At 41.5% G+C, this 20,577-nt stretch overlaps 2 protein-coding genes across 2 annotated transcripts in view; one reads left to right on the top strand and one right to left on the bottom strand.

The window, feature by feature from the left end:
• Nucleotides 1-17,234: 17,234 nt before the first annotated feature.
• LOC109413059 (protein OPI10 homolog) lies at nucleotides 17,235-18,623 on the bottom strand. The gene is made up of 4 exons (XM_019686730.3): nucleotides 18,375-18,623; nucleotides 18,165-18,294; nucleotides 17,782-18,014; nucleotides 17,235-17,721 (listed from the first exon to the last, which is right to left on the bottom strand). Exons 1-4 carry the CDS (start codon nucleotides 18,411-18,413, stop codon nucleotides 17,524-17,526), a joined length of 600 nt encoding a protein of 199 aa, XP_019542275.3. The 5' UTR covers nucleotides 18,414-18,623; the 3' UTR covers nucleotides 17,235-17,523.
• A 1,777-nt stretch (nucleotides 18,624-20,400) lies between these two features.
• Nucleotides 20,401-20,577, top strand: part of LOC109413060 (kinesin-like protein KIF3A) — a 62,992-nt gene continuing 62,815 nt past the window's right edge. Inside the window, exon 1 of the mRNA XM_029862757.2 lies at nucleotides 20,401-20,551. Coding sequence (XP_029718617.1) covers nucleotides 20,546-20,551 — 6 coding nt within the window. The 5' untranslated portion in view covers nucleotides 20,401-20,545. The remainder of the gene's footprint in view (nucleotides 20,552-20,577) is intronic.

Here is a 20,577-nt window from a genome sequence, read left to right as displayed (position 1 = left end):
GTTATCCAACATTCTGGTGACGTGTCCCGCCCACCGTAGCCTCCCGATTTTCGTGGTGTGGACGATGGTTGGTTTAGATGATGCAGCTCGTGATTCATTCGCCTTATTGATTTAAAAAAACCCAATTCCACTTCTTGGTGCCTTGAAATTGGCAGATAAACATCTATTCTGATTCTCTGCGTTGAAAACCACTTGAAAAACATTTGGTTTTGTTATACGAAGGTGCGCATTGGCGTAGCTAGCATTTTTTCCTGGAGGGGGCCCCCTGACTTGAGATGGATTTTAAGCGGGATGGGCTCCCGATATGTGAATATGCAAGTCGGTATTGTAGTTTTGAGTAATCAAAATGACTGTTCATAGTTTCGTAAACTGTATGAGTACGAACAATTCCTCCAAGATTTTTTTTCCATAGCTTGCTTCAGTGATTCCACCATGGCTTCTGCCAGAAATTCAATCAAGAATTTATCTAGGGATTCCATTACACATTTTTCGGGGATTCGTCCTGAGATATCTTTAGAGGTTCCTCCAAAACTTGTTCCAGTGATTTTTTCGAGGTTTCCTTCAGGAATTTCTCCAGAGATCCTTTAAGGTATTTCTACAGGTATCCAAAGATTTCTACAGAGATTTTTTTCATTTTATTTCATTTATTCATAAATATACTTATAGAATAAGGGTAATCCCTTATAAAAACTCTACAATCGGGTATTCTTTGTTGTTGCCTGAACCACTTTTTCGTATAACACCAGTGTTGCATTTGAACTGAACGCGAGCCAAAAATGATCTGAACGCGTTCAATTTTTTGAACGTGAACGCAGCAAACATTGAACTTGCGTGTCAGAGCTTTTCACTGCTCAAGAACGCCCGTTCAGATCCCCATTCGGCTCAATGTTCTAATGCACTATTCTATCGATATGTAAAGCTAATGAATCGGTCCAGTCGTCCAGTGCTCCGTAGAAATCAGACTTCATGGAACATGGCCCTTTACTGTACCACATAATAAATACCATATTAGTAATACGTATATACATTGCATTGTGTCCGTGATTGTGGGGTTGGGAAGGGAGCAGATCGAAACGTCCGGGGTGAAAACGCCTCGGTCCTTGGATGCTTGGATGCGTCATCATATCCTCCTATACGCCTTCGCTCTTAGGACTTTGTGACGCATTTATATACACTCGTTGTTGCACGGAAAATGCGCCATACGACTTAGGACATTGTGGCATCGGGCATTAAGATTCTGCACCGAAAGGATTATCCGCAATCCACGGTGACCGGACCAGTTCCCCCTCACAATAGAAGGTCAGATTCTGAATCCAATGAGCCCAAGATTGCAAGAATTGGCGAAAAAATGGCAGAAATATGACCATTTCAGTTTAGCGGGTACCAGGGTACCATGTTAGCATGTTGGCATTATACTGGTGCAGTTCTTGCTCATTGTTCAAGGTGCGTTCAATTTCGAGCTCGCACGCGTTCCAATTAATTTTTTAATACTAATAATAATCTTCAAACTTATAAATTCATTAAACTACCGTTACTTTTTATCCATTCTATTAATTTCCTTCATTAAGCCAGTCTACACAATCACGATGAAATCTTGCGATTGTATGAATTGCCTTTATTCTAGCTGGAAGCTGATTCCATATAACAGCTGCGCGTACAAAAAAAAGAGTTACCAAAAAGCGAGGAACGATGTTGAGGAAGAACGAAATGTTGGACACGTGTACTTTGAAAGATTTGCAGCTTCTCTCTAAGGTATTGAGGCCCCTGATGTATTATTCTAAAGAAGGTTAAACAGCTTCTTAATTTGAAAAAGTTTTGAAACGAACATCCTAATAACTGTCTCTGTAAATGGCTTACACTAGAATATCTTGTTAAATTGAACACCCAACGTATGCACTGATTCAAGGATACTCTCAAACGGTCAAATGCAGCAGCAGAAGCGTTTAAAATCAGGAAAACAGGTGGAACAAGCCGTCTCGAAATAAACATTGCCTTAGTTTTCGAAGAGTTTATCGGTAGCAAATTAGTTGCTGACCATCTAGCAACATTCCTTAGATCAGCATTTATAAGTCTTGTCATACTATTAGGATCCATGTTAGTTGAAAAGTAATAAAGCTGGACATCATCAGCAAACATATGAATGAAACATATCTTTAACACTGATGGAAGATCATTAATGAAGAGAGAAAATAAGAGGGGGCCTAACATAGATCCCTGGGGAACTCCTGATAAAATATTAATTGGACTTGAAAGATTTCCACGGAGATCAACTATTTGAGAGCAACAATTCAGATAAGATTTAATCAAATATACCGCATTCCGGCCAAAATTGAATTGATGAGATAGTTTTTGTAATAATTTAACATGGGAGACTCTATCGAAAGCCTTTGAAAAATCTATTAAAAGTAAAAAGGCAGTACCCTTTTTATCGATATTTTGTAAAATATCATCATGAACCTTAAGCAGAGCTGTAGATGTGCTGTGACCAGAGCGAAATCCTGATTGATATTGGTTTAGCAAATCGTAACGTTGAATGTGAGACTGAATTTGACTTTCAAAATTTTTTCAAAGACTTTGGAAAGAGAACAAAGAATGCTTATTGGGCGAAGATTATCAAGATTGTCACCTGTTGGTTTCTTTCGTATTGGAATAATTCTAGCTGATTGCCATGAGCGTGGGAATTTAGAGGTGGAAATAAAGAGATTGAATACGTATGTTAATGGCGAGATAATTATAGGAAGAATTATCTTGATGAACCGCAAAGGAATACCATCCAAGCCTATCGCATTAGAAGAAATTGAAAAAATGGCTGCTGAGATGTCCTGTTCTGTGCAAGGAGAAAAGTCAAACCCATTTGTGTTAAGCGGCGGAACTGACGGAAGTGATGTTTCTCGGGTAAAGTGTTTTCCAAAGTAATCATTGATCTCATCGTTAGTGAACTTCGAATGTGGGCTATTTTGAACATTCCCAGTTACATTAAGATTTTTGAGTTTTTTCCACATTTCTTTGTTTGAATTGGCTGATTCTAAATTAACGCTTATGAAGTCAGATTTAGCCTTCCTAATCAAATCAGTTACTTTATTCCGAAGCCTCTTGAATTGTGCATGATCAGAGTTATTCCTACTACATATCCATTGACGGTAAGCTACATCTCTCATGAGCATGGCATTTGCGATATTATCATTAAACCATGGAGCATTAGATTTTGGACGATAATGTACAAGTGGAACAAAATTCTCATACAATTCAGTAACGCAATTGTTGAAAAAATCTAGCGCTATATCAGAGTCAGAAATGCTGTATAGCAGTGACCAATCAATTTAACTTAGAACCTGAATAAGATGTGGATAATTTATACGATTATAGTCTCTTTGTGGTATTGAAGGGTTTGTTCTGGTACGCGTAATATTCAGTGATGAAAAAATCATATCATGCTGAGAAAATCCAGAAGCAGCGACCTGATTGAAATTCAACACAAAGTTTGTGTCGTTGGTTACCAACAAGTCAGTTAGAGAGCCCCCACCAGAATAGAAATGTGTAGGTTCATTGTTTATACATAATAGTCCAAATGTATCCATCATGCTACAGAATCGATTTGTCCTCCCACATGACTTCATCAAGTTTGTATTGAAATCGCCAATCAATACTATACTAGTGTAGCTATGTGATAATTCTGTAAGTTTTTCATCCAAGACACCAGAGCAATCAACACCAGGTGGGCAATAAATCACACCAAGAAGAAATTTTTCCTGGTTGATTCGAACATCGATAAATAAGTATTCAGTGCGATTGCTATCATTCACATCAACTAATGGCACTGAAGCAGCAATTATTTTGCAAACTAGGTCATTTTTATAATATACACATAATCCTCCACCTCGACTATGCCTACGGTCGTGTCTCAAGAAACCATACCCATCGATAGCAACAGAGTTATCAGAAACATTTTCATGTAACCAGGTTTCAGTAACACAAATTAAATCTAATTCACTGTTGGTAAAGCAGTTCTTAAACTCATTGAATTTGCTCAATTGACGGGTACACATAGATTGATACAATCATCTCGAAGAGCAACACTCAATACCGCTCGCGGAATATTGGAAACACTTCCATTTGCACGCGCAACATTAGTTGCTTGACTAACCGGCATCATTGGGAAGGATTTCTCCATATATGTATGCCATATAAGGAGTGTATCGGAAATTAACTATAAACAATCAGGATGCTTGCTCTATCTCGAAGCATGTTTGGTCTTATCATTTCGGTTCTTCTATCAAATCTTCACAATACAGTCAAGTTTAGAACAGCCTGAAAAAAATTGAAAAATGTTTAGCATTATTGAAAATATTGTAGAATGAATACATCTCACAAATTAAAGTTTTGGACAAATTGTTGTTTTTAAAGATTTTTCAGCGTTTCAATAATCTGTAGCGAATAAAACTTGTACGCCGAAAAATCCAAAAAATATTAATTATTGTTAGCAGTTATGTACACATAACATATCACCGAACACCAACTTAAAAAAAAATATTTATGATCGAAAAACCCTCAACATTTAAAAAATGACCTATCCTAAAAAACACTAATTTTTTGTCGAACTTTGACAGTCTGTTTCAAATATCTTCAAAGGTTATACAATTCCGTTCTCTACTAAAGCTACCTCGTCGTTAAGTTTAAAAACATTTCCAATTAAAAAAAAATGAATCATCAATTTGATGTATTTTTTATTTGCGTAATCGTGCTTTGAATGAGCATCAAAAAGTAGGGTCCCTGAAAAATTACCTTTTTTCATTTTTAAGAATTGCGCTAAAATGGAATCGAATTTTTTCTTGAAAAAATTCTTTTACCTATATTATGAGCAATCTGGGACAGAATATATTTGCGCTAATATATTTTAAAAAATCAAAAAAATTTCCATTTTTTCCGCAATTTCAAATTTTTAAGAGGTGTCCAAGATTTCAAGATCATGCGTTTAAACTTTGAGATTGATGACCATTTAAAATAATTATTTTTACAAAAGCAATGTATTCCAGAAACCCTTTTAGAATAAAATACTTAGAGATTATTAAAAAATATTCCAAGAATTGCTTGAAAAATTTGTACAAAAAACCTTTAGGGATCCTAGTATTCCTACAACAATTACTGCAGACATTGATTTCTACATTTTTTTTATCCAGGAATATTCGTACAAAAAATCTTCCAGGTATTCACTAAGAAAGCTCTCCTGAGATTTCATAAAGGGTTCCTCGAGGAGTTGCTTCCGAGGTTCTTCATCGGGTTTCTTCAGAAATTACTTCAAGAGTTCCTCCAGGGATTCACCGGAAATTTCTTCTGTTATTCTTTCAAAAATGAATTCCGGGATTATTTTAAAAATTCCTGTAAGAAATCTTGTTGGGATTCCTTCAGAAACTCCCCGGGAATTAATCCAGGATTTCAGGATTTCCTCAGGAATTTCAGTGGTTTCTTCAGTATTTCCCCTGAGAATTCTCCAGAAACTCCTCCTAAAATTCCTTCAGAAATCGAACTTTGTATTTCATCAGGAATAAATCTTGAGATTTTTCCAGGAACTCCTCAAGGGATTCCTTCGGAAATTCCTTCCGGATTTTTTTCAAGAATTATTCCAGGTATTCCTCCTGGCATTCCCCTAGGATTTCATTCAGGCATTTCTCCAGGGACTCCTGCAAAAGTTCTACCAAGAATTTCTCCAGGAATTACCGAAGGAATTTCCTCAGGAATTCCTCCGGAAATTTATTCAAGAATGTATCCTAGAATTCTTCCATGAATTCCTACGAAAATTCTTCCAGGGTTTCCTTCAAGAAATAATACAGGAATTTCTTCTCTAGGCTTTCCTCTACACATTCCTCCAGGATTTATTTCATGGATACCTCCAGCAATTCCACCGATGATGAATGCAGTAGTTCCTCCAAAAAATCCTTCTGGAATTCCTCTGGAAATTCCTCCTGGAACTCCACCAAAAATGCCTTTAAGAATTCCTCTAAAAAATTCTTCAGAAATTTCTCCATAGATTCCTTCCAGAATTCTTCTAGAGATTCTTCCAGGAATTCATTTAGGGATTCCTCAAGGTATTCATATTCAATATTCATATTCATATTCAATATTAACTTCTTTTCTCGATCAGCCTAGATAGCTGTGTAGTGTCGGTAGCAATTGTCTCAATTGGCTAAGAATAACACTACGGACCGCCTGTTCCGGTGATAAGAATCCACCAACAGGTGACCCCTAATTCATGGTGTGATGCGGCTTTATGCTTACCGTGCCTAGGAATGAATGGCTAGGGGGGTCTAATAAAAACCTAACCGCTAACGGAGCCTGTGGAGTACCAGGGCACCCTCCACAGTATGTAGCCCTTACTGCGCTAACCGGAGCAATGGTGCAGTGGACCTTGTGTTTCTCCGAGACAATCAGCTGCCCTTCATTAGTCTCACTTGAGGCTAAATAAGGGCGGGATTATGAAGATGTTGTTAATTAGTTTAAATTTTCACCTATATGGTTTCGCATTATGCGATTTACACAGTGTATTCTGTGTATCCTCGCCTTTGGCGTTTTCCAATCGATACCGATTTGGTTTTATTGTTGCTGTTCTTTGTTGTGCTGCTGTTGCGAAGAGTTTAATCTTACCTAGTTTGGGTAGTGGCTACGGTTAGGATAGCTCAGATCAATCTTCAGCATAAAAGAACAGCAACGATCAATCTTTGCAGACTTATGCAAAATGGTACAGCCCAAGTGGCCTTGGTACAAGAACCTTACTTTCGTAAGGGAAATTTCTATCTAGGAAACCTTGTGAACCCGGTGTTTGCCACTTTCAGTAAACATGAAATGGCAAACTCGCGTGTCATGCCTCGAGCCTGTGTGCTTGTCAACAACGCAATAGTTGCTACACTCATCTCTGAACTAACCACCAGAGATGTATGTGCTATCACAATTGATGTATCTGTTGGAAACCTCAACAGGAAATACGTCTATTGTTCTGTGTATTTACAGCATGATGAACCATCCCCTACGGATGCTTTCAAACAAGTCATCGCATACTGTACTTCAAAAGGCCTTCCGCTAATTGTTGGCAGTGATGCTAATGCTCACCATACCATCTGGGGCAGCTCAGACATTAACTTGAGAGGCTCCAGTTTGATGGAGTTCTTAAGTAGTACAGATCTTGCATTACTTAACATAGGCAACCGCCCAACCTTCATGGTATCTGCTAGAGAGGAAGTGTTAGATATAACGCTTTACTCTAGCAGAATTAGTCACGAGCTGACCAATTGGCATGTGTCAGATGAAGAATCTTTATCTGACCATCGCTAAATCTTTTTTGAACATTTAAATGTTACTTCGCAAACATTTCCCGTAACGTGGGTAGATCACCTTATAATGGTGCGTTGCGGTGTAAGATCTACCAAATCAAATTTTGATCTTGATATTTACCGTGTTTATAAATATTCCAAGATCAAAGTTTGATGCTTTGTTTGTGTTTTGTAGTTAATTTTGTTTCAATGTACTGCTAATCAACATTTTATTTCAGCAGGTTTGAGGTAAATTTATCGTATGATAAAAATAAAATTGTAAAAATATGCAACTGTGGCGAGCGTATCACTAATATGTAGCTTATTTGACGTACGATGTTAATATTATTTTATACATTTTGTATTTCAGATTATCAACCGAAGAATCTAGTAATTCAACCAAATGCCATCAAGACGACGAGGAAACAAGGATGAATCGGGCAGACAACTGATTCGACACAGTCTAACAATGGTGTGCTTGAACGTTAACCAAGCGTATCCTTTGGAGTTTACCCTTCCACTAACAACACCCAAATTCCCGTGACACCTAGGCCTGAGAGATCGTAGAGTTGTCTACATGTTTCATAGGTGTCCAAAACTAACCATCTTTTCCCATTCCTCAGCAGTCGCAAGGACGTGGCCAGGACAGTGCTCGACCATTGGAGGATTGCCTCAGTCTTGTCTAAGAGTCAGAGATTAGTCCCAAATCTTTGTGCTTTGGTTCGGACGGGAAGGAGGCAACCCTCATAACAGCGGTCTAGGACTGTACCACCTACGAATTTGTGCGACTCGCTTAATGCTAATGCTAATGCTAATGCTAATTTAAATGTTACTTCGCAAACATTGCGTTTCAGGAATCCTCGATTAACAAACTGGGATCTTTATACTGATTTGGTTGCAGCCAAATTTCATGGATATTCACCATCCATTGACACTCCAAGTGATTTTAGATGATGCCGTTGATACTACAACGACCTTCATCATGGAAGCTTTTGAAGAAGCATGCCCTCTACGGTCTGTGAAGATCACAAGAGGAACCCCTTGGTGGAACTCTGATCTGGCGAAACTCAGGAAACAATGTAGAAAGAGTTGGAACCACGGGGGTGCTACGGTGATCTGATTTTGTTGCCGCTTTAAAGCGCAACCAGTGCTCACTAATACCAACATTCACTCAATACAGCAGCGGGAGAAAATAAGGAAAAACGCACTTTGGCGAACAAAGTTTACGAAAAGAGGTGTTGTGTGTCTTTTCACAAACAATTCCCACTCTCTGTCGGAACTTTACCTAAACATCGACACTCTGAAATTGAAAATTATCAATTAATGCCGCTTTTTCATGATCAACACTTTTATGAGATCTAATGAGATGTAAGCGTTTTGCACCGATATCCCTCGCAAAAAGGTAAACATTCAAATTTCACGACTGTATTGGTGAATATTTTGTCTGGAGCATAAATTTATGCTCCACGTAAGGAGACACAATCCAACCTGTCAAACTCCATAGTGAAAAAATAGGTTGTCGTCCCCGTGGTTGGAACAGACGACGTTCGGCTGGTTCGGAGGCTTTCAGGTCGGCTCGCAAGGCCTACAGGAAAGCTCTCCGGTCTGCTGAACGATCCGGCTGGAAAAACCTTTGTACAAATGTTTCCAGCTTGAGTGAAGTCAGTCGGTTAAACAAAATCCTTGCGAAATCTAAGGATTTCCGGGTGAACGAACTTCGTTTGCCAAATGGCGATCTGACTTCCTCTGCTGAGGAAGTTTTGGAATGCTTATTCAGCACACACTTCCCTGGATGTGTGGATATTACATCTTCGGATGATCCTGATGTCTTTTCTTGTACTTATGATTCTTTAGCTTCGGCTCGGAGTATTGTAACTATAGAATCGATTGAGTGGGCTCTTAATAGTTCTGCTCCTTTCAAATCTCCTGGGGTAGATGGGATTTATCCTATTTTGCTTCAGAAGGGATTTGATTATTTCAAACATGTTTTGAAAAAACTACTTGTTTGCAGCTTTGCTACAGGGTATATTCCCAAATCCTGGAGGGATATTACTGTAAAGTTTATTCCAAAAGTGGGTCGTGCGTCGTATGAAGAAGCAAAGAGTTTCAGACCTATCAGTTTGACCTCTTTTCTTCTGAAATGCTTAGAACGCATTGTGGATCATCACATCCGTGATGTTCATCTGGCCAACGTGCCTCTTCATGTGAACCAACATGCCTACCAATCTGGTAAGTCCACTGTGACTCTTTTACACAAGGTTGTTTACGATATCGAGAAAGCATTCGCTCAAAAGCAATCTTGTTTGGGTGTTTTCTTAGATATCGAGGGTGCCTTTCGATGCCATATTGGAAGCCGCACGGAGTCATGGTATATCTCCAATGATTTCCAATTGGATTCACCAAATGCTCAAAAACCGATATCTCTTCTCGACATTGCGTCTAGCAGGGATTAGGAAATTGAGTGTTTGTGGATGCTCCCAAGGGGGAGTCTTATCACCGCTTTTGTGGAATCTCGTAGCAGATACGCTATTGAGGCAACTCAATAATAGCGGTTTTCCTACTTATGGTTTTGCTGACGACTACCTAACATTGTTAGTTGGTATGTGCATCAGCACCCTTTTCGACCTGATGCAAAACGCCCTTCAGGTAGTTGAGGGTTGGTGTCGCCAATATGGCCATTCGGTTAATCCGAGTAAAACATCTATTATTCTTTTCACGGAAAAGCGAAACCGTTGTGGCGTTCGACCTTTGCGTCTCTTTGATTCTGAAATCGATGTGACTGAACAGGTAAAGTCCTGGGCACTGTTGTCCTTCTGACTTCAGCTAGATTGAGGAGGTACGACCCGAGCGTCTGTTCACCAAGGAGGTGCGGTTCAAACAGCGTCTGTTCTGGCATCCAGCGGCTGAGTAAGAAACGCTGCACCACGCACAGCTAGATCCAAGGTGGTAGCCCCATCAGCGTGGTCGTCCTAGTGTTGGTTGGGACGTTAAACAGAACTGGCACGATGGCCCTCCGGCGAGACAGGAGTGTTGGCGTAGGCCCAATAAGCCACCCGTAAAAATCCCCATTGCGAATAACATAGGAGAAAATACGACTCGATACAATCGACAAAGACCCACGCGACGAAATAAGGACTACGATTGGAAACTTGGAACATGGAATTGCAAGTCACTAGGTTTCGCAGGATGTGACAGGATAATCTACGACGAACTACATCCCCGCAACTTCGACATCGTGGCGTTGCAGGAACTTTGTTGGACTGGACAGAAAGTGTGGAAAAGCGGGCATAGAGCGGCTACCTTCTACCAAAGCTGTGGCACCACCAATGAACTGGGAACAGGATTTATAGTGTTGGGCAAGATGCGACAACGTGTGATCGGGTGGCAGCCGATCAACGCAAGGATGTGCATGTTAAGAGTTAAGGGCCGTTTCTTCAACTACAGCATCATCAACGTCCACTGCCCACACGAAGGGAGACCTGATGACGAGAAAGAAGCGTTCTACGCGCAGTTAGAGCAAACATACGATGGTTGCTCGCCGCGTGACGTGAAAATCGTTGTCGGCGACATGAACGCGCAGGTAGGAAAGAAGGAAATGTACAGACCGGTAATCGGGCGAAACAGCCTGCACGCCGTATCGAATGATAACGGCCAGCGATGCGTAAACTTTGCAGCCTCCGGTGGTATGGTAGTCCGAAGCACCTTCTTCCCCCGCAAAGATATCCACAAAGCCACCTGGAGATCACCCGACCATCAAACAGAAAACCAAATCGACCACGTTCTAATCGACGGTAAATTCTTCTCGGATATAACCAATGTCCGCACATACCGCAGTGCGAATATAGATTCGGATCACTACTTAGTCGCTGTATGCATGCGCTCAAAACTTTCGACGGTTATCACCACGCGTCGAAGTCGAACGCCGCGACTCAACATCGAGCAGCTGCGTAACGTAGAAGTGGCTCAAGACTACGCGCAGCAGTTAGCAGTGGCCCTACCAACGGAAGAGCAGCTTGGCGCAGCTACACTTGAAGATGGCTGGAGGGACATACGATCCGCTATAGGTAGTACCTCGGCTACAGCACTAGGCTTCGCGACTCCGAATCACAGAAACGACTGGTACGACGGCGAATGTGAACAGTTGAAAAACGAGAAGAATGCAGCATGGGCGAGAATGCTGCAACACCGTACGAGAGCGAATGAGGCACGTTACAAACAGGCGTGGAACAGGCAGAACTCAGTCTTCCGGATGAAGAAGCGCCAGCAGGAAGAACGAGATCGCGAAGCGATGGAAGAGCTGTACCGCGCTAAGGACACACGAAAGTTCTACGAGAAGCTGAACCGCTCGCGCAGAGGCTTCGTGCCACAAGCCGACATGTGCCGAGATAATTACGGGAATATTCTCACGAGCGAGCGTGAGGTGGTCGACAGGTGGCGGCAGCATTACGATGAGCACCTCAATGGCGACGCTGCAAGTACCGAAGGTGGCGTGGTAACAGATCTTGGAGTATGTGCACAGGACGAAAGACTTCCGGCCCCTGACCTCCAAGAGATTGAGGAGGAGGTTGGCCGGTTGAAAAACAACAAAGCCGCTGGGGCAGATCAACTACCAAGCGAGCTTCTAAAATACGGTGGAGAAGCACTGGTGAGAGCACTACACTGGGTCATTACCAAGATTTGGGAGGAGGAAGTATTACCGGAGAAATGGATGGAAGGTATCGTGTGTCCAATCTACAAAAAGGGCGACAAGTTGGATTGCGGGAACTATCGCGCAATCACACTACTGAGCGCTGCCTACAAGGTACTCTCCCAAATTTTATGCCGCCGTCTTTCACCGATTGCAAGAGAGTTCGTGGGGCAATACCAGGCTGGATTCATGGGTGAACGCGCTACAACGGATCAGATGTTCGCCATCCGCCAGGTGTTGCAGAAATGCCGCGAATACAACGTGCCCACACATCACTTGTTCATCGATTTCAAATCGACGTATGATACAATCGATCGAGAACAGCTATGGCAGATTATGCACGAATACAGATTCCCGGATAAACTGAAACGATTGATCAAGGTGACGATGGATCGAGTGATGTGCGTAGTTCGAGTATCAGGGACACTCTCGAGTCCCTTCGAATCTCGCAGAGGGTTACGGCAAGGTGATGGTCTTTCGTGCTTGCTGTTCAACATTGCGTTAGAGGGTGTAATAAGGAGATCGGGGATTAACACGAGTGGTACGATTTTCACGAAGTCGGTTCAGCTGCTTGGTTTCGCTGATGATATTGATATTATTGCTCGTAAATTTGAGACGATGGCGGAAACGTACATCCGACTAAAGAGTGAAGCCAGGTGAATCGGATTAGTCATTAATGTGTCGAAGACAAAGTACATGATGGCAAAGGGCTCCAGGGAGGATTCAGCGCGCCCGCCACCCCGAATTTATATCGACGGTGATGAAATCGAGGCGGTTGAAGAATTCGTGTACTTGGGCTAACTGGTGACCGCCGACAACGACACCAGCAGAGAAATTCAGAGGCGCATTGAGGCAGGAAATCGTGCTTACTTTGGACTCCGCAGAACTCTACGATCGAATAAAGTTCGCCGTAACATGAAGTTAACCATCTACAAAACGCTGATTAGACCGGTCGTCCTCTATGGGCACGAAACATGGACCCTACGTGTAGAGGACCAACGCGCCCTTGGAGTTTTCGAACGGAAGGTGTTGCGTACCATCTACGGCGGAGTGCAGATGGAAGACGGGACTTGGAGAAGGCGAATGAACCACGTGCTGCATCAGCTGCTGAGAGAACCAACCATCGTCCATACCGCGAAAATCGGGAGGCTACGGTGGGCGGGTCATGTCATCAGGATGTCGGATAGCAACCCGACTAAAATGGTTCTCGAGAGTCATCCGACCGGTACAAGTGAAGGACGATCTGCGGACCCTACGCAGAGTGCGGAACTGGAGACAAACTGCCATGGACCGAGTGGAATGGAGACGGCTACTATGTACAGCAGAGGCCACCCCGGCCTTAGCCTGATTGGTAGGGTAAGTAAGGACTCCTTCATATATTTTTTCCTACCGAAATTTTTCCAGGAATTTGTTCCCTCTCCGTGGATATTCGATCTTGACGCGGTAGGAGAGCTTAACCCTTTGCTTTAGCATAGCACTTTAGGGATTTCTGCAGGGATTCTCCTAAAAATTCATCCAGTGTTTCTTTCAGAAATTCCTCTAAAGATTATTGGGTACACTCGATTTTTTTTTGCACGGGGAAAACGTACCGTGCAAAAAAAATTTTTTGTTCCAAATTCGAAAAACCGTGCAAAAAAAGTACGTAATATGATTTCTCGACAAATCATGCAAAAATAAGAGTTTGAATTTTTTTTTGTATAGATTTTTTTTTTGCACGGCCGTGCAAAAAAAAAATTCGTGCAAATTAAGAATCGGGTGCAATTCTCGCTGAGACCGGCCCACTATTTACACCTTGTCTTTAGAAATGCTTAAGGTGGCGTTTTTCTGAAAGTCCTCGCCAAAAAAAGTAAGGAAAATGCATTTGATTACTCTAATTGATGGACCCCCGTTAATTAGAGCCACAACAATCTTTGCAGACCCCTTGGTGGTGGCTCATTTAAACCGTTATAACTCGGAAGTTTCTCCAAAAACCACCTCAAAACGAAATGTTGTTGAAAAGAGGAAAGATAGAGCTATTATTTACCATTATAAAAAATTGGGTCGGCCATATTGATTTTGGACGCCATCTTGGATTTTTATACCAAAGCACCTTTATCACCATGATGGCAACCACCGACTTTCAAATTTTTTGCCTCAATTGAAAGCTGAGATATTTATACATAACATATCAAAATATTAGAGATGTCTTTTTCTCTTATCAAAAGTTACCTACTATTTTGTAAATCAAAAATTGTTGTGGCTCTAACTAACGGGGGTCCATCAATTTGAGTAACCGAATCAATTTTCCTTACTTTTTGAGCGAGGGCATTCAGAAAATCACCACTTAAAACATTTTTGAAGACAAGGTGTAAATAGTGGGCCGGTCTCAGCGAGAATTACCCACTCCAGAAATTCCTCCAGGAATTCTTATAGAGATTCTTCCATGAGCATTTCTAGAGATTCCTCCGTTAATCCCTACAGGCATTTCTCTGGGATATCCTCCAGGGATTCCTCCAAGAATTTGTGCAGGGCTTAACTCGGGAATTTCTATTGTGATTCTTTCTGGAACAACTGATTAAAAAAATCCTCCAAAGATTCTCCGAGGAACACTTTTTAGGATACCTTCAGAAATTTCTCCTCGTATTTTTAAGGAACTGTAGTGTCTACCTAATGATTGTGTGCATAGGATATCTACCTACATAAAATACTATTCATTACAGTACCTAAATGTCTAGGTATGTTTCATTATGTCTACCTAAGGTAGTATAAATACGGATGGTCATTGGACCACAGAGGGGAGACTGCATAAGCTTTGGACTTGTCAACATCTTTAATATTCTTCTTTTGTAGGATATAAAAGGAACTACTTCATGAATTAATTTAGTACTGTTTTTGGATTCCATTAGGAATTGCTCTTGAAATTGCTTCCGGGATTGCTTCTGGAGTTTCTCCAGGAACTCCTGTAAGGATTCCTCTAAAATTTCTCCAAGAATTCCATCTGCGATTTCTTCAGGAATTATTCCTGGTATTACTCTACGAATTCTACGAAGATTCATCCACGAATTTCTTCAGGAATTCCTCTAGGAATATTTCCAGAGATTCCTCTGGGAATTCCTGCAGGGATTTCTCTTAATATTCCATGCATTCCTCCAGAGATTCCTCCAGCAATTGCTTCCGAGACTCTTCCAAGAATTGCACCAGGAATTCCTACTGAAATTTATTCAGGAAATCTTCAAGTGGATTTTTGCAGAGACTCCTACAAAAATTTCTTCAACTCCATGAATTACTTCAGGAAACCCTCCAAGAATTCTTATAGGCATTCTTCCATGAAATTTTCCAGGGATTCCTCCTTACCCAAGTAACACACTTGTCACCGAAGAGTCACTGCGGCGCAGGTTTTTGTTGCGCAGAAGTCACTGTGACTTACTTCTAACAAATAAACACTTACTTGCTAGAAGTAAGTCACAGTGACTTATGCGCAACAAAAACCTGCGCCGCCGTGACTCTTCGGTGACAAGTGTGTTACTTGGGTGAATACCTGCAGAGATTTTTTTAGAATTTTTTTCAGCGATTGCACCAGTCCTCCAGAAATTGCTTCAGAGACTCATCCAGGAGTTTCTTCTGGGAGTGCTTCAGAAATTCTTCCTGGAATACCTCCAGAAATTCATGCAGGCATTCCTCCAGGATTTCATCCAGAAATTTCTACAGGGTCGTCTCGAGGAATTCCTCTCGGAATATCTTTAGGGATACCTCCGGGATATTCATCAGGAATTAATCAAGGCATTCCATTATAAACTATGTCAGCAATTCATGCTGGAATTTCATCAGGAAATCCTTAAAGTTCTTCCAGGATTTTCACTAGGAATACATTCTAGAATTTTTTCAGGAATTCCTCCAGATTCTCCCAGATTTCCCTCCAGGAATTGCTGCAGGGATTCCCCTAGAAATGTTGCTAAAAATTCCTCCGGGAACTTCTTCAGGGATTTCCAAGGATTTCTCCACGAAATTCTCCAAGGATTTACCAAGGGATTCCTCCAGAAATTTTTCTAGAAATCCCTCCAGGAATTTCTCAGGGGATTTTGTTTCAGAAATTCATCCAGTAGCTGTTGCAAGAATTCCTTCAAAGATTCCTCCAGCAATTCTCAAAGGAAAACCTCAAGAAATTCATCCAGGGATTCCTCCAGGATTTTATCCAGGAATTTCGCCTGGAAGTCCTCCAGGATATTCTCCAAGTATTTCTTCAGGAATTCCTCTAGCAATTTCTTTATGGTGAAGATTTTTTTTTTATGGCAAAGATACATAACAACCCCCATTTTCTATTCTAAAAATGACATTTACAATACATGCTATGGTAGAAAACCATCAGGTCTGTTGTTACTCTATTGATTTAAACAATTGAATTTATGGGGAGCGGGACATTTGGCATAAAGTCATTTGGCATAAGGTCGTTTGGCATAAAAGCATTTGGCATAATCGAAATGCACCTTTCTTTGTTATGCTAAGTGTCCATTATGCCAAATGACCTTATGCCAAATGACTTTATGCCAAATGACACAGACCCCGGTAAGGTAATTTTAAATACCATTAATTTCAGCTTAAGCGAGTGAGCAAGAACATATAATAAAATGCACTGTTGTTTGAAGCTTGCTTCTTGAGATTTGTGCGTCTGAAGTTCTGATGTACTGTTGTAGCGGGATTTCAAAACGTTTGTTCTTAAGGTGAAACCAAAGATAAATGCGTTGGTGAAACCAAAATGGCACTACAAAAAAAATTAAGAATAATGCATTGGGGTCATTATGACCCAGAAAAAAACTCTTATAGAATGATGATTTTTTCACCAATTCATATGACTGGTGTCTTATTTGTAAGACAATTTCGTCAAGAATGTGTTAATATGTTGAAACAGTGGTTCCGGGAACATTGGCTACCGGGAATCTACTACACAGGGCACCATGTCGGACATGTGCGATAGCACTCCTTTTTGCCAGTAGTTGTGGAATATCTCGCGTTCTGAACCAATTAGAAGGATACTGTCTTGGGCAAAGTTGCTCAAAAGACTAAGGGCTTTCGCATAGAAAACAATTTAGTTCGAGAATCACTCACGGCCGGATTACCGGCACCGCGCAAACATCAATTTTTTTGTCAGAGTAAGCAGGCTAGCATAAATTTGTGCAGTGAATCATCGAGGTACAAAAAACCTAACAGCTAACATCTTAGGAGGTCCAATGTCAGTCTTCAAAACGTGAGATCGATCGCAGTCGCAGATATACTATTTCATCCAAAATCATTTATTACAGGTAAAATTATTAACCATCCAATCCGAGGACCGAATGAAATGCTTGAAAGAAACGAATAGTAGAATAAGAAACAACACATGGTAAATTACGTTAATGAAAACCGCGCGAACTATTGCTCTATACACTGTATTTCTTAGTTAACTTCCTTCGTAGATGAAAAACCCCCCTTCGCATCGCCACGTTTTGGTGTAGGTTAACCTATCCCGCCCTGAGTACCTTAATCGTGCCCGGACTAGTGTCATGCAATGCGCCGATTGATTTAGCTTTTCCAAAAGCTGGGATTCTGCTGCAACCGGCGCTGGAAGTTGGTGAACCACGTCTGCACCGTCGACAGCGGAACGAACGCTTCGTTCGGGTTCGGCATCATCTGCGACTGGGTAACGGAAAAACTGCTCACAAAATTGAAGAAATTCTCGACCATTTTCTGCCCAAACTGGTAGTAGGTATCAGTGGTTGTCTGAAAGGGAGGACGGAGGCAATTAGAAGAAAAGTGGAGAAAATTGAGTAGAATACTAACCGTTGCCGGCGTTTGTTGCATTAGATTTGATTCCGGCTCTATCGATACACCAATTTGTGCAATGTGCGAAATTGGCAGATTCGTTCCGAATACGTTCACCGCCGAATTGTTGGACATTTCATCTAGTTTCTTCAGCTGCGATATTTTGAAAATGGCCGATGGTTTCGAATTGGAGATGTACCCAAGGAATTGCCAAGTCGGTGGTGCATTTGGATCCGGCCAGCTGAAATAGACTATTTGATAGTGTTTTAGTTAGGTGGAAAGCTAATAAATTTACGTTTAACACACATTTAGAGCTAGTTATTTTGCGATAATTTTTAATACTAGGTCTGGACCACTTCAGACTTGACCATAGGAATGTACCAAAGCACCCGGTTACTTACCGGCCCCAGCCATCCCTTCGGCAAACGGCGTCGTTCCGGTTAGGAAGACAACAACGTGATTCACATTGTCCGCCTCCGGGATATTGATCAGATACTGCACGTCCGTTATCTGCTGGAAGTCGGTTTGAACCTGCAAATAGTAGAGGTGAACATCGATCCTACAAGAGTATGAACACTAGCAACAACAGAACAGCTGCTGTGTTTGTTTACCAGCCTCCCGGACACGATCACTCCTAACGCGTTCAGCATGCTGGAGGGTTAACCTTCAACAATTACACTCCCGTTAACGGATAGTTTCTATTTATTTGATGCCGTTTAGCTTAATTGCGTATTTGTCATTGAAAGCGATACGACGGAAATAGTATTTCACTGAAGAATATTATTCGCGAATCCAGCGATAAATATTTTGCTCCTGAGAACGATGTACACAAAACAACGAGCTCGGCACCGAGCTTTGACGTCACGATTTGACGTTTCCGTGAAGTTAGCCCGCAAAGGGCTTACTTGTCTGATGTCTCTAGAATAGGGGCCGGATCACAACGTCCGAGGCCATACTGTCCCGGTCGTTAAGTCGCGTTTATTTGCGAAATAACGTTCAAAAGATTGGATGCGTCATAATATCCTATGTGCCTTCTTTCCTTGGACTTCGTGACGTATCTGCATGTTCGGACGTTATGCCCCGAAAAAATGCGCCATAATGTCCTGGGACATTATGGCCTCGGACGTTATGATACTGCGCCTCTAGAATAACATGTGCAAATGGCCTAAATCCAAAAATACTATCGAGTGAGCGAGGGCACAGCACTGTTTTAAATTTGTATGGGATTTTGACGTTTCTTGGCCTTGTTGTTTACAAAATTTCTGTAAGAGTGAAAAAGAAGGAGAGAATTTCTTGCAGTGAGCTATAGGGGCTGTTCATAAACCACGTAGACCAAATTTTGGCCATCTCAGACACCCCCCCCACCACCTTCGTGGACTTTCGTCCATACAAAAATTTTGAAATTTGTATGGAGCGTAGACTTTGGCCAGACCCCCCCTCCCCCCAAAAAATCTACGTGGTTTATGAATGGTCTCATACGACGATATGTTCCTCATGCAATCCTCAGAGATGCAGAGGCGTACACTACACTCAGCGAAAAAAACTAGCGAGATTCATCGAAATACCTTATGAAAATTTGCTATAACTAATTCCTATGGATGACATAAGAATACCTTATGAAAATTGATCGTGCTTGCTATGACAAATTTCATAAGATAGACTTATGAAAAGAACAAAAAAATCTTAAAATGATGCAGACTGGCTTCGATCCATGAACGTCGGGATCACCGAGCCCGTGTTTTATCCACACGGCTACCGATGCTTGAGAATACCATGTTGCTAAACATGAATAAAAGCCAAGCTGTGAGACGATTTTACGTCATTGAGTGACCTTATGAAATTCATCCGAAGCATTATGAATTATTTAAAGGCCGTTTCATAAGTTGGGCCTTATGGAAATCTTAAGGTTATTTGGCTGAGTGTATGATGAATGATATGGGCCTAAGGGAACGTTCAAAAATTACGTCCATGATTTGGGGGAGGGGGGGGTCTAGAAAAGTGTGACAGTACGTGTATTGGGTACATATAGGAAAAGTGCGTGACAGAGGGGGGAGGGGGTTGTCTAGAAATCCCGAAAAACGATGGACGTAATATTTGAATCTTCCTTAATCAGATGACGTTTTAAATTAGCTGACTTTGGGGGCCTTTGACAGTTCTCCAATGAAAATGCCAGTTTAGCGTTTGCGCCTTTGTTTGGCAGTTGTAAACTGTGGCGTACACGGATCTGTCAACCTCGCTGTCAACTGAAAAGACCTATGGTCCACTACACGAATCTAGGCTGGCCTGCTTCCTCTCACAGAGAACTTGACGTTTGAGAGGTGCCGACACCGCTCAAACGTCAAATTTCGTGTTAGGGGGCATCCATAAAGTACGTCACGCTCATAGGGGGGAGGGGGGGTTTCGGAAAGTGTGACAAGCAATGTATTAGGTATTCGAAAAACCCGTACGAAGGGGGGAGGGGGGGTCTAAAATTCCCAAATTTTACGTGACGTACTAAATGGATACCCCCTTAGAGGAAGCAGTCCTGTATAAATTCGTGCAGTAATCCATTGCGTAAAATTTGAGTTCATTGAGCCTTTTCGTTTGGGTAGGTTGGATTAAGTGTGCATGCAGTTCAAGGGCTAACGTTGACGACCATTGTCAAAACAAACAAAATCAGCGAAAAAAAATGAAAACGGATCGAATTTTCAGCTTCCTACTTTATTCGCTTGGATTAGTCTGGTAATAAAATAGTGAAATTTTCGATCTAAATCGTTCAAATTACGGTCCAAACCAGTGCAAAATGCCAGTAAGTATGGGAAAGTTATTGATGGT

The sequence above is a fragment of the Aedes albopictus genome, chromosome 3, assembly GCF_035046485.1.
Source record: "Aedes albopictus strain Foshan chromosome 3, AalbF5, whole genome shotgun sequence".
NCBI lineage: Eukaryota > Metazoa > Arthropoda > Insecta > Diptera > Culicidae > Aedes > Aedes albopictus.
This window is presented reverse-complemented; position numbering and strand designations above follow the sequence as displayed.